Below are 15,517 nucleotides of genomic sequence, written 5' to 3'. Positions count from 1 at the left end.
AAGCAATGCTGAGGAGGTGGAGAAGACTGGATAAAAAAACAAAATCAAAAAGATTTTCGTTTATAAACACAGTGTTTCAACACCAACTTTTCTGTTTATTCTCCCAACACTGTTCCACTTGTCTCTTGGAATATGCTCCATCTGGCTGTAGAGATGCATCTGCTTCTTTATGCTGCAGGCTCTCCATGTACAGATGAGCTCTATGTGCTTACTCAAACTGGGATTTGACAATTGCATCTCTGATACTACAAATCTATGACTAAAGAACACGTATTGCTCCTATAACAGCTCTTCATTAAAATTTTGTGAAAAGGCAGAGAAACAGAGTGCCCATTTGGTATTTTAATGCAGGATGACGCACAGAATCCAGGTTCTGTAAGATTCAACTGGCTTACTTACACTGCTTTCTGTCTTGTTTATGTCAAAACTATGACATGAATGAGTATGTTTACAATAATTACTTGATATTATTTAGGACAGATTTTTTTAAATACTTTTTAGTTGTGAATTCTATTACAGATTGTGTATTTCAAGGGCAGCTGTCAATATGTGTGGTATAGGCCTTATACAGCACATTATGGTGTACTGAAAACAGCATTAAACTATACAACACAAAAGAGGCTCATCAGCTGACACCTATCCGAAATTCTCATGGGCACAAATGCTAACTGGCAAAGTAGGTCATGTTTTGGACAGGTTCCTAAAAATCAAATTACCTGGGTTTGATGAGGTGATATAATGGAACGTGTACGCCTCACCCACCCACACCCAAGCACGGGCCAAACAAACCCTGCTTTGCTGTGGCTCTCAAAGAACATCTAAATGTGGAAAGAGATAAAAAGTTGAAGTAAACATGCAAGAAGGGCCTGCCTGCAGCTCTAGACTCCCAGAAAAATGGAGGCTGGAAGAGAGGGAACAACTGAGCAACCACTGCTTCCTGAGGCCCTTCTGAATGACAGAGGGACCCAACATGGAAGTGTTACCTTGTAGAGAAGCTGCAATAATCGTAACACCCCCTACACTAAAGAAGATTGAGTATGAGTGCCTGTTCGTTTCCCTCTCTTCCTTTGATTTAAAAAAGAGATGAACACTCAAAGTCTCAAATTGTCTTATATATATTAAAACATTCTGTTGACGATACGGATATAGAATCCTGATAAAACCTGAAATCCTTCCCATTTTACTCTGCAGAAGTACTCTACTTGTTTCTTCAGGAAACATAATTACTTGCTGAGAATCATGCGTTACAGAAAAAAAGTCCATGAACATAAAAGCATGAAATGCTGTAACACCTACAGCAAGTTCTTCAAATTAAAGAGTAGTTCAGAGTGACAGTCTTCAACTGTGCCATCACAGTTTATAAAACCAAATACATGAGCCTAATATTTCAAGAATTCAAAGCGCGCACTGAATGAAAATTTCACTTTTTTCAATATTCCTATATGGTCCACCCAACATGTGCAAGAGCACTAGATTGGACTCACATAACTATGAAAAAATAAGACAAATGAAACATTATTGTATAACAGACCAAAACCTCTCTCATCTGATGTGGAAAGATTCACATTCTTCAAGAGCAAGAAACACAGAATTTTTTAAATGATAATCTGTATTTCCAAAATCATATTAAAGGGTTATTTTGGAATATCAACAGAAGATACATTATTTCCTTTCATGAGGCTTAAAGGAAGCATTCCACTCACCACCTCTGAAGTAAATACCGTAGGAAAAGGTCAGGAGATCACCAACCATAAGCAAAGTTTCACTGGTCTCATCCACATCAGCTGTCTTCACCTTCCATATTACAGAGGGATGCAGAAATTAACTTAAAAAACCCATTAGAGCAATTTGTGCCTGATAAACAAGGGAATTTTTTTGCAGGCCTGTGTATGCTCTGAGGATTTTGAGTGTTTCAAACAATCCTGCTTTCCCTATTCACCTCTGTTTTCCAATGCTGCAAAACAGAAGATCACAGAGGTTGAGCCCCAGCTCAAAAATGCCGCACATTATTCTCTAAAACTGGTTACAGGCTGTTGCAAGATGATCTCTCCTTATTTTAAAAGTACCAAACGGCAGGGAAGGGACCATCCTCAAGTAGACTACTGATAGGTAAAAAGCTACGCTTACGTTAAACTGAAATCCTGTAACCTTCAATACCAGCGATTCAGAAGTTTATGATTCTGGCAAGATGGTTGAAAAATCGTATTCCTTATACCCATACCAGTTACCAAATAGCTACCAAAGAAAAAAAATATAATAACAAACCCATGGCAAGAAAGAGGTAAAAAGTCAACAAGTTATTGATAGGTAGACTGTTTAGAAATGGAATGGAAAATAAGGGACGGGGACAAGGAAATATTACAGAAATTAAAAACAAAAATGGGACGAAGAAAGACACATAAAAGAAACAAAAAATTTGAAAATAATAGGTACAGGGCAGCAGAAGAGCATCCACATCTACAGTAACACAGAGTGAAAGGCATAAGAGCACATATTAAAAAAAAAAAAGCAAGTATTCATTTAAGATGCCAGCGCTCTCCCTCCTACTATGTTTTCACACAAAGGTTCCAGCAGCAACAGAAGATACCAAGCTCTGGGCATATCAAAGCAATTCCTGTGCCAAAACTGAACAGGAGGTAACTATAAGGGGAAAATGTCTCATCAATTTCACTTAATCACTTACAACATTGCCATCTACCCAGTACTGAAAATAAGTAACAGTAGATTTGTTTCTTCCCTTATACAGCTTTTGAGCTACGTAGAATTAGCTTTTCTTCTAGCACAGCAAAAAATTCCCTCCTGTCATGTGTATCAGGAACACAGTGGGTCAAGACCAGGTTCACGGTGAACCTACATCACAATAAATACCATCTGTCATATTCAAGGAGGCAAGTGAATTACTAAAATGTTAACCAAGACATATACATCAGCTATTACTCCATAAAATGGAATTACTTATTCTAAATTGGTTTAGTATATATTTGCCAGATTTCTAGGGGTTTTTTTGTTATTTTTATTTGTTAAAATTGTATTTCTACGTAGGCATAATAAAGAGAAACCATTTTAAATTATTCTTTCACAACGTTTCCAAAATGCTGGTGCTGTAACTTTACCTCTGTTGTGCCACAAGCATCTGCCAAAGGTGAAATTAAACAAAGCCGTGAGCTTTTGGCAACTTGCTACTGCTTAAATACAGGGGTCCTACTCTTCCCCCATGCTCCTCCCTACCTATGCTGTTTCTGTCGCTGCATCTGCTTCAAAGCACATCATATTCACCACTGAACCAGTTCAGCTCTGTTGTAAAGCAAAAATGTAGATAATTTTCTACTGAAAATGAATGTTTTTCTAAATTAAAGACATTTCTTTCTTAAGAGTGGGAAGCAAGCCATCCAAACCCAACCGTGCATGATCCCTCTCAATTGCCTAAGGAACACCAGCTAACGGACTACAAAGTTACCATAGACACGCAGCAAATCTGAAATGGAATCAGTTGCAAAAAATGAAACTGTGGAGTATCTCTCTGAAATACTGTACACATTATTTTCTTCCCTGGAATCCAGTGACAAAACTTCACTCTACCTTACATATACTGAGCTTGTAAATATTTAATCCTACCAGAACTTAAAGAACATAAACAAAACCATGAACGTAAACAGAACCATGCAAAAAGGTACACACTCGCCACTCTGGATAAATAAATTTTTACTTGGGGGGGCGGGAGGCACAATGAAGCAGACTAAAGAGCACACAAGACTAATCTGAAAAGCCTGGGAGATGCACTCCTGAATTACAGTATGTTTGAAAAATGAAAGGAAAGCCCCAAATGCCACACTAGTATACTACTAGTAAACCTACAGAGGAAAATTAGAAAGAATCTGCAGATGAGTACTTGCATGCTCCCCCAGAATAGAAACCACATATGCACTCGAGTACTGTATTTTTTTTTAATGTAGTTGCCAGGGGTCAAACGCTTGACAACAGTAAAAAAAAATAATACCAATAAAAACTCCCAAAAACTACAGGCAGGCTTGCATACAAGTTATTTTGGAAGAGATTCTTGCTCCTCATGATGTGATGAAGCACTGTTACCGCAAGTCATAACACAAAGAGGCCTCAGATGCAGAACAAAAATCAGCCTCACTGACTTGCTTGCCTCCCTGTTTCGAATTCACATCTGTCATAGTCAAAAGCTCATCTTGAAAGAATGAGGTTTTCCTTTCCTCTACAGTGACTAACCCTTCTTTATACTAATCCAGTGACTAAGTAATACTGCTCCAACTCTTCAAAGCTTGTATTATCCCTCTCATTAGTACTCAATGCTGAAGACAGAAGTTGGGGAGGTTTCCTTTCTGATCATAAAAGGCAGTTGACAAATCAGTAGAGAATCTTCTCAGGAAGTAATATAAGGCATCTGTCTATTTCTCAGTTCTGTCAACCTGATTTTTATCAAAAACTTATTTACAACATCAGCTAGTATCCTCCTTATACTCTGTGATCCCCTTGGCAATAGACTCTTCAGCTATACAAGGCTAATCGCTATTCCTAAATCATTCCTGAAAAGCAAGGCATCCGTTCAGAAGACAACTTCAGAATTTAAATGAAACACTTAAGTCAGCCACCTGCCTTGGTCTATTTACAGGACTAGTGGAGACATGACTCTTATCTGAAATGCAGTTACAGCACAGAAAGGCTCCAATTGCCAAGAAAAACCTTAATTTCTAAATTAGGTGCAGTAGAAATCATGTACTGGAAAGAGTTTCCAGATAAAGCACAAGCTTAATAAAAGTAGACGAAACCAATACCTTGGAGTAAATATATCCATGCTATTCTATTACTGCAGAAACTGCCATCATTCTGCTATGCTTTAACTGACATACAGAGTGACTGGACAGCAAATTGAATTAAGTTCATTTGCTCCACAGATTCATTTATTGTCTGTGTTTTTTTGTGTGGGTGTTTTTTTTGTTTGTTTGTGGTTTGTTTGCTTGTTTAGTTTTTGGTTGGTTTGTTTTATTTGTTGGGGTCTTTTGCCTGGACAAGGGGCAGCACAGGCTGTGGCTGATCTGATCTGACCTGTGTGCAGCATTTGACAGGTAAAGTGGCTACTACCTCAGAGGAGAAAAGGGGCCAACCATAACTGTCTTTGAGGCTGAGGGCACTCTGTGGACCTTATTCTCCATCCAATCGATTTTTTTTGACAAAAACCTTGAACACTTCCCCCTTTCCCTCCCCTAGAAAAACAACCATCCTTCACACCTCTATTTCTATTTGCCAAATGTGGTTGAAATCAAACCTGTTTCCCAGAAACTGGCAGGGGGTGGAGGGCAGATGGGAAAACAATATGGCTGTACAGACAACTTATTGCTTTAGAGAAACCAGGCTAAAAGCAGTAGTTTACATTTTATGACAAGGTTTTCAAGTTATTAAATAAATTTGGTTAAAATATCTTTTAATACTCTATATTGCTCTATACTTGAGGTATTAAGGAGATAAGAAAACTGATGTGTCTTTTCAAATTGTTACCTCAACGATATCTGAGTTGGTTCTGCTTTCATGGGGCTCGTTGTATTCTGTGTATTTAAGTAGAACTTTGTCCATATCAGTGCTGGCATACTGAAAGAGTTTGTTAGAGCTGTTAAAAATGATGAGTGCTATTTCACAGTCACAGAGTACACTCAACTCATATGCCTTCTTCATTAATCCAAACTTCCTCTTTGTAAAGGTGACCTAGAGAAGAAAGAATAAGATTATTTCTTTTTAAACACATGACAGCAAAAACGCCCCACACTGTTTAACTTATGCACCCCCTCCCCCAGATTCACTGGGCCTATGATTTTGGAAAACCTGGATTAGCCACAGTAGCAATGGAGGTAATAAACAGAAGACCAAGAAAGATGAGAATACGGAATTTCAGGTATATTTTGGTAAGCACAGTTCCCCCTAGGTTTCTGTGTAGTGTTTCTAACTTAGAAAATTCTTAGGGTTTAAAGACCACTAATAACAGAGCCTCTTATGAGTCTTGCACAATCCATGTTCAGATGAAGAGTACTTACCGTAACCTTTTATTCAACCCTTTTAAAGCACATTTGGTGAGAAGCTCCGTTAAGATACAGGATTATCTCTGAGACAATTTTATTTAAGTGCTGTAACACATTCAAGGTTCAACTAGGGTAAGCAGATCTTTCTATCTACTTATTGTTTAACAATTATAATACATTAGTAAGACAAGATGCCAAAAAAATCTGGCAGATTTTACCTTAATGAATCTTCTATCAGTATCTTATTTTCAGTGATCAATTCAACACACTGACCATACAAACCTAAGTTTTACCGGGCTGTGATTTTCCCAAATGCAGGAAATCTTACTATCCATATATAACAAGATACAGCCACTTTTTAAAAACAGAGGTTGTGTAAGTCTCCTAGAAGTTCTGTCACTTTACACATGCCTTCTTTCACAAAACTTAGTATATATTCATCCTGTCTTGGATGAGACATTACGAATAACTTAGAATTCCTCTGGAGATTTGAGGAAACTATTTTTTTTTTTTTAATAGCTGTTGTTCTTCTGATACTTCAATCAATTACAAAACACTTGTTACTCAAGTATGAGCAGGTATAGACAGGTAGACAGGCATCATAAACAACATGTGTGTATTACTTTGAAAAGTCATTAAGTGAAAAGACTGAAGGCTTAGTTCCACTGAGGACCTGTATGATCCTTGGCAGACAATCTTAACTTCTGAAATGTTCTCTTTCTCACCTGCTGTAAGGCTATTTTACTTGTGTGATTTTTTACATGCAAAATTCTCAGCCAGCATCAATTTCTCACTCTGTGTTTGCACAGTGCTTAGCACAAACCCCACTACCACTGGAGTCCGAGCCTTACTTCAACACACATAGTTTATGATAAACTCAGTCTTCATTTATCTTTTATTTTTTTCCTCTTGCCACTTAGTGTGCCATTTAGGACCACACTAAAACCAAAAATATCTTCACTGCAGGCCAATGGCATCCTCAGCACTATTCTAAATACCGCTTAGCAATATGAGGCGAGGAGGAGAAAGCAAAGACAGCTAGACTGAGCTCCTTTGATATCTAATTTACTGTACTTTATTCTCTTCAGCTTAATGAAGATAAATGTCCTGCAGCTCATTTAGGCAGATAAGACTGTTTAATTAATAATACAATGATGGTCTCATAACAATTGTAACCCCCCAGAGTAGTGGTCTATATATTCCATTTTGAGCTAACATACAATCCCATCAGAAATAAGATGCTTCTGATAAAACTACAGCTTTTCTTCTCACGTAAATTATGTGAACTTGCTCTGCAGTCAAAGCTCTATCCCATTCTACTCATTTTAAAACAACAATAACAAAAAATTAAACATCATAATAAACATCTAAACAGGACATCATACGCATGTTCTTGAGTGACCTACTAACCAGCTATGTGTGCCACAGAAAATCTGACAGAACACAATTGAACTATATTTGGCAAAACAAACCCTAAAAGCCCTCCTTACCTGAGTCAATGAAACGAATTCTCAGTAGTCAATTAGTACCTAATAAATATCCTGTGCATCATGGCATCTGACTATATTAAAACTCTATATACTAGCTATCAAAATCACGGGATACCAGTGAGGTTCAAGAACACCATCAACACCTCTACACATTAAAAAATTGCTTCCACTAACAAAAGCTACTTAAATCTCTTTAAAACCTTTTAAAAACAAGATGCAGTATATTATAATCTCTGAGTTTGGCAACCCTAATTCCATTTTTAAGTAAGAACCTAAAGCCTCTTCCTAGTCACAAAAAAGCCCCAAAAAGTGATAGCCAAAAAACAGCCAAAAACAAAACTTAAACTTTAATCCCCAGGGTCAGGGTATAGTAGAATGTTATTTGTATTTCAAGCAGAACAGAACCAAGGTTGTCTAACTTAATCCAAGTAAGTTTAAAAAAAGTGGAGAGAGGGATCAATTTCCACCTCTTCAACTTGCCTGAAGTTCTAGAGCAAGATCTGAAAGAACTGAAGTTATTAATTCATCTGCTTTTACTACATCTACTTAAGACATTTATCTACATCAAACATACAGTCACTATGTGATTAAAGCTGTTCAAACACAATACTTGGCTTTCTCCCAAACTTCAATAACACTTTTCTTGCTATATATAGTCTTCTCAGAGTTTACGCTGCTTTAAAGTGATACAGGGAGAAAAACAATCCTGATTTCACAAACAAAACAATGGGCTCTGAGCTGATATGTCGGCAGCAAGACAGCCTCAAGGGATTTTGACACTACCCGAACATTAAGTTGGGGGGTCAGGAGAAATTTAAAAAGCAAATAAAATACTATAAATACATTAAAACAACTGAGGAAGCTGGGGTGCTTCAGCCTGAAAGAGGTGCTTTAAGAGAAAATAAGGAAACATGGCAGAGGTTAACAGAATAACAAGCAAGATGGACAGACTAGAAAGGGAGTGACAGCTGCCTCTTCCATGCAAGAGCTAAATAACTAGCAGAGCTATGACTAAGGATAAATGAAGAGGTGTTTCTTCAAACGACAGTTTCCTATAGGTAACACGGCTATAGGAAATCCTAGCCAAAAGATCTTGTAAATGCTGCAACTTTATAAGGGCTTAAAGGATAACTGAACAATTTCACTGGGGGAGGAGGGCAGGGAGAAAAACACCACACACCACAAACCACCCAACAAAAAAAAAAATCCATTAATGGTTACTAAATATACGGAAACCACATCCAGCTCAGGAAATCCCTGAGCTAAGAATAGTTAGAGGCTGGAAGAGGATTACAAAGCCGTCTAACATGTGCAGCTCTACCCTACACTTACTGCTTACAACCATCATCGCACAAAAGACAGCGGCCTAGCGGCATCTTCGGCCTGACCCACTGTGCTTATTCTTAAAGATCAAAAGTCATTCCTACAACACTTTTCCTTAACATGTCCTTCCAGATACCCTACTATACATTTCAACATCCAATCCAAACTTTTTTTCATATCTCACGTAGCAATTTAAAGAAGAAATACAACTTTCTGTACAATCATTAACTTTTTGGTAGTTCTGAAGTTCACAGGACATGACTTTATTAGGGAGAGAGCACCCAACTAAGCAGCTTTCCCTAAAACAGTGCACTTTGGAGTATTCTTCCCTTTTGACTGCCAATTTTTGAAGACTGCTGTAGCAAACAGTTCTTACAAGGAATATAAATCAATGCTTTTCAATAGAATCATATTAACAAAATTCATTACTATATCCAATTCGCTGTAGATCATTGTCCACAGCTATTTCACACTTCTCTGTCAAAGTGGCTGCAGAAATACTTCAACTACATCCCTTCCCGGATTTCTCCTCCTTTCTCTGTCTTCATTGCTAAGTGTTCCTAGCAGCTATCAGGTCAAGGTATCTGTTTCAACAGAATCCTCCAGTCTACTGGAAGTGAAGACAAGGGTATCATTTAAATAGAAATAGTAGTTTTACAGTGAATGGGATTTAAAGTAGTAATTGATATTACTTAACAACAATTTTCCTTCAAACAGTAGTAAAACCATTGAGACATTTGTATTCTGGTAATGCCAGCTGTAAGTACATGAATTAAAAACTCAGCATTAGAAGAGCGAATTAAGATAAATGTATTCAAAGTTTCCATTCATTTTTAGGATTACTGATGAACTTGTTCACGCACATTCCTTGTTTCTCACCTGTCTGTTCCGTTCATCCATTATTCTTGTGATCTGTATTTTCTTTCTCCCCATTTTTGGCCTCTTCTTTCTTTTGCTTTGCAATCCAGAAATATGCTAATCCAAGAAATGTCGCTCTTCAGTATTCTAACACATGATACAGTTTCCTTTTGCTTTGTCTTCGGCTTGAGAAAAGCTTCCTATTTCTTCTTATAAGCCCCTAAAAATTTTTTTGGAAACAAATTTACAAATTATTAAGGAGGAAGCATCATTAAACACCTGTATAGCTGAAAAACACGTGCATGCATAAAATAATTGTGGTGAAGAACCAAGTATTTTCATTAGTAAAATATTATATTACATCTTTCCAATTAAATAAACTCCAACTAGTTTGCTAGATTCTACCTACAAACTACAGATTTTAAATGGCCACTAATTTCATACATATTCAATTGGATACCTTTTTGGATCCAATTGAAAGTGTACGGAATGACTTATAGTTGTCAAAGGGGGTGGTGCTCACCACTAAAAGCTTTAGGCCTTGAGTTGTCCAAGGTTTCAGAAATTTACCCGCAAGCTTCTGGCAAATTCCATTAATGAGCTTAGGAAACCTTATAAACAAAATACTTTGTGTTTCCTGCTTGTCTTGTAAAATCATCATCATGATAACAAAACAAAGTCATGAGAATATCAAGCTTCTGTTCCCAAACCAAATTACAACTCATTTCGTAAGACAATATTTGGGGTTTTATTGGGAAGCAAAAGGGAGAAGGAAAAAGGGAATATCTTTACTTAAAAAGGATAAAGACCACAGAAAATATTTTTGCAACTATTTCACAGCAATCAAGACACCAGTCAATAATGAAGATATTCACGTAATTACTCGCTCTACAATAACTTGTAGCTTACACCTTTGTCCATAACCAATTACCAGTCCAGCACTTGTTTCATTTTGGTAAATTGATTAGAAAGAGCACATGCAACTTGAAAAGACAGTGTGCCATCTAAGTATTTTACTCTGGTACTAATGCACCAAACTGACTTGTAAAACACTGATATTTAACAAAATTTAAATGGATTTTCAGAAGAAATAATTGCTAAGCCATATCTCAAATGTACTGCTTGAACTGTAGGATAACATTAATTCAACAAAACTGGAGAACACTTGAGGAAAAAATAGCCTCTAGAGCATCATCTGTATCCTAGAATGTATAAACATGAAAACAGGTACACCTTATTCTGTTACCGCCTAATGTTCACTAAAATAAAAAGGGTAAAGACAGCCACAATATTAGCTTATAACCTAATTTTCCAACCCAAAATGTCTTTTGAAATCAAGCCTTGCATATTTTACTATGGGTGTCACAGTGCCGTATCCTGAAGGCCACGTGTAGAAAATGGTGCAACCACATCACCGTCAGACAGTTAATAAGTAGAGACAGCAACAGGCGATTAGTCACAGGCTACACTTCACAGTACATTCAATTTACACTGAGGAAACAACCATGACATTCTGATGCAGCTTGGGAGAAAAAAATAAAAAGAGAAAATAAAAATAAAAAAAAGAGGTGGAAGAACACCACAAAGTGAAGGGATGTCGCTTTATATTTACCTGATACCAAAGGACTGCTTTGGTAAAACAGCATAAAATGGTCAACAGTATTTAGAAATACTATTCCATAGAATTTAAGATCAAACCAACACTAAGATAATATGATGTCCATTGGTCAAAAGGATATGTACCGGACGTTTTTTATACAGCACACCCTTAGGAGCATGGATCGGCATTGCATTCCTTTCATTTTCTTCAAGAAAAAAAATTCCAGGGTGCTGCTAAAATGGTATTAATAGGTAGCTAAGGCCAGATGAACAAGCCTCTATACAACCAATGGCACAAAGCAAATATTTTACATGGAAAGCAACAGCTGGCATATAAATTTATACCTTTTTTGTTAAAAAAAACCCACACCACCAAGAACATTCGCTGGACTCCAAGCTTCAATTCATAAAACATTCAGTCTTAAGTCAGCTGCCCCACTTCATTAAGAAAAAAGTCAGCTCATGCTATGATCACATATTATATTTAGTTCTGCAAAAATCTTGTTGCATGCCTTGAACATAACTAATAAAAGGGTGCCTATAAGCAGCTCATAAAATTGATTCCCTCCTTCATGTGTCGCTTGGTTTTTTTAAATACACCATACATTATTGAAACAGTTCTCTAAATAGAGATTACCAGATTCCTTCCTCTGCTTTTTAAAAGCACTCATCATCCTAGCAAGTACATACAAATAGCCACTACATGTGAGACCAAAGATCCATCTGCTCCAGCAGTTTATCTGTGGCTATTAGCAAATATCACTAGGATGGGTAAAGGAGGAACATAGCAATAAAAAGGTATCACTTAAAAGCAGTATTTTTAAGTATTTTCTCCAGATATTCAGTGATCTTTGAATCAGGAACTTCTGGAGTCATATAGTGAATCTCAGATTTAAAGCTGTCCATCAAATCTTCTTCCATGAATATTACTTTTGAATCTGTGTAAATTTTTATCATCTAGAAGCAAGGAGTTTCACAGCTTAGTTATCATCACAGTAGAAGATATATCCTTCGATTTGAGCCTGATCTTGCTAATTACACTTGGTATCCACAGACTTTTAATTATACAAGGCAGTAAATGAATAGTCACCTTCACCTTCCATGTTAGTCCTGATTTTGATACCTATAGTGCATCTTCCTTTAGTTACCTTCACTCAAAACTAAAGAATCCTACCCCAATCAACCACTCTGGAATGCAATTTTAAAACTCCTTTGTGGAGCCGCCACTTTCTTCATAGGGTCTTATATCATTCACTCAGCTCTTCCACCTTCTGCAACATTTATTCAAAAGCAAGTCTATACAGTGAATAAAATAAAGCACTCATGGGAGAACAGGGCAGAGAGGAAGAGAAACATGACATCAGATTGTGCAATATATATACTTAAGAATACAAAATAAAAGAGAGGCGTGGATGTTTCTCACAAGCTAATGGAAGAAACAGTAGCAGGGAAACACTATGTGCTCCATGTACCATCATACAAAGAGAAATCAGAAAACTGACAGTAATTTTCACCAACGTTTTGCTTTAGTTTTGGGGTGTTATCTCCTGTCTTTTAAAATTAGTACGCACTCTGAGGCATAAACACTTCAACCCATTTCCCATTTACAACTGTCCAGTGTTGCCTCTTGTCTCAGGGCTGCTACTTTCTTCAACCTTAAGCACTTTTTTCATTCAGCAGATTCCAAATTCCCACTTGCACGTCTGTCCCCGTCTGGTTCCAGCCTCTGCTCCCTCTCCACAGGTTGCTATGGACACCAGAAACCTGCCTTTGAAACACATTTGCCAAAGGCAACCCAGCTCTGGAATACAGCATCCCTTGCATTTAAGTCACATACAAGCTGATTTTCAAAGCTAAGAACTGAAAGGTAAGTTTGGCATGAGCTTAGCGCAGAAAGGATCTTGACACTAACTGCAAAATCAGAGTAAATTGTGCAGTAAAAATCCACTTTTCGTGCGGGCTCAGGACATCCAAATGGGAAGTTACCATCAACGACAAACGCACATTCCTCATGGGAGCAATGACTTCTTCTTCTAATCCCTGATCCCACTGGAGTTTTATTTTCCATCCTGACTAACAACAAAACTATGCAAGACATAAAATTGTGTCCACTAGATGGTAACAGCAAAAGTGTAAGTAGCAAAGATTTATTTTTGCTAAATCACAATTGCACTGCAAACATACTTAGGTAAAATTCTTAAGTCACAAAGCTATTTCATCTAGATCACCAACAAACTTTTGCCCAAATAAAGGAAAATTAGCAGACATTTATGAAGATCAATGCACCTTTATTTCTGAAAGCAAATGTGAAACTAATGCGAAGTAACCTTGACAAAGGTAAAGTTCTGCTTCCTTAAGTGATAAAATCAAATTACAGCCACAAAAACTGCTTTACATCACTTGCATGGGCACACAGAAGCAAACTATTTTCCTTTTCTGTTTTTAATAAGAATTTCAGGCATCTATTAAACAAAACAATAAGAGTAAGTAGAGGAAAAAGAAGAAAAAAATCTCCATGTGCTTCATTATGAACTTCAAACAAAATAATGACAGCTTGCAATAATAACACGAAAAATTATATTTGTAGCTGTTCAAGTAAAAGCTTCTATTATTGTATAAAAATAAACTTTATTCCAAATTACCTGGATTTATTTCCTTCCCTAATACACGGGAAAACACCACAGTAAATACTGAAAGACAACGGAACTGTATGCAAAAATATACCCTCATGACTGCATATTTTCAGCAACCCAGATCAGTTTGTTTGTTGTCAAGGTTGCTTACAGTTTCATAAATAGTGCGAGATATACAACTTTAAAGCAAGGAAACTGTATTTGACCTATTTTAAAAGATTCTTTCAAGGGTTCAGTGGAAACAAATTATATCTGTGCAGGACTCCACAAGGTCTTAAAGCCTTCTGGCAGAACAAGTTCGGAAAAAATGTGTCAGAATTACACTCCTTTCATTTTTTTCCCTTTTACTTCCCTCGGCCTCTCTTGTTTTCTTGGAACTTCCATTTCACCACCACGGTGACAGGTTACATTTGACAGTTACAGTCTCATCAGAGCTCATTTACTGCAATGCACATAGACAAATTAGTGCCATGACATCAGGTAATTTGCATGGTAACTCCCAAAAGCCACAGCTGCATGAAAACACACATCTGTATAGATGCATCTTACACTGGTAAGCCTTAGGTAAGGCTTACTAAATAGCAGACAGTAATTTTGACTAAATTGTGGTTAACAGGTCTTTTTCTAGTCTGAAATGAGCCTGCGCAGGTATTTTTGCAGATGTGGTCCCTAAGCACGAACTGATGGGTATGGACTGCACAACCAAATCACAGCCAAACTGCACATTCACTGGTAATTGTAACTATCATTTGGCATGTGACCAGAATATGAATATTCCCATACATATCAAGATGGAGACGAGACCCATTACCAGGTGTTGACTGTTTTATACATTAACAAGGCAGATAACAAGAGTATCTAATTTTTCCATAGTACCTGTAATGATGTAATGATGTCCTCCCTCCCTGCCCCATAACTCTTAAGTGGAAACAGCTAGAAAAAAATGAGTCCAATAATGTCTTCATACTCATTAATCAAAAGGTTAATTAAAAGGTTCTTAGACTCCACTTGGATGTCCAGAAGTGAGAGATAAGAACATTTTCTTCTTCATAATCACAAAGAGAATGCAAACCCACATAAAAAGTATACAACTGTAGGCACCTTTTTTGTTAAATCCCAAACTAATTATACAAAATATATTCACTCAGATTTGGATCTGCACTGAAACATATTGAGAGCCATGGGACATTATTACTGTGCTCTAGACATTCTACCAGCCCTGCTCCAAAATTCATTGCTACCACTCTGAAGCAAGATTTTAATATTTCACACAAAGTGACTCCGTCTACCTACATGGTTGCACTTAACAGAGATGACACTCAAATGTGCAAAAACAGTCACAAAAATGTGTCCTACAGCCACATTTCCATATCCCTCTCATCATACAATGCTCTAAGTAATGTAAAGTACAAGTGTAAAACAATAGCATGGCCTAGCCCTTCAAAACAAGACTACATGTTGTCATTTATCTCATGTTTCTTGCAGTTATCACAATATCAGGAAATAAATCTCTTTTCCATCCTCAGTTTAGGAGCCATTCTTCTACATTCAAGCAGAGCTTTACACAAAATGAGAC

The 15,517-nt window shown here is 37.0% G+C and overlaps 1 protein-coding gene across 3 annotated transcripts in view; it reads right to left on the bottom strand.

Annotated features, from left to right (window-relative positions):
- The window catches only part of MEF2A (myocyte enhancer factor 2A), an 83,601-nt gene that overhangs the window by 40,079 nt on the left and 28,005 nt on the right, over positions 1 to 15,517 (bottom strand). For all 3 annotated transcript variants that reach the window (XM_080351087.1, XM_080351086.1, XM_080351085.1), the window contains exons 3-4: positions 9,731 to 9,929; positions 5,524 to 5,727 (exon numbers count right to left, since the gene is read on the bottom strand). In XM_080351087.1, the coding sequence (XP_080207213.1) occupies positions 5,524 to 5,727; positions 9,731 to 9,784 (258 nt within the window). In that variant the 5' untranslated portion in view covers positions 9,785 to 9,929. The remainder of the gene's footprint in view (positions 1 to 5,523; positions 5,728 to 9,730; positions 9,930 to 15,517) is intronic.

Source organism: Nesoenas mayeri, assembly GCF_963082525.1.
Source record: "Nesoenas mayeri genome assembly, chromosome: 11".
Taxonomy (NCBI): Eukaryota; Metazoa; Chordata; class Aves; order Columbiformes; family Columbidae; genus Nesoenas; species Nesoenas mayeri.
This window is presented reverse-complemented; position numbering and strand designations above follow the sequence as displayed.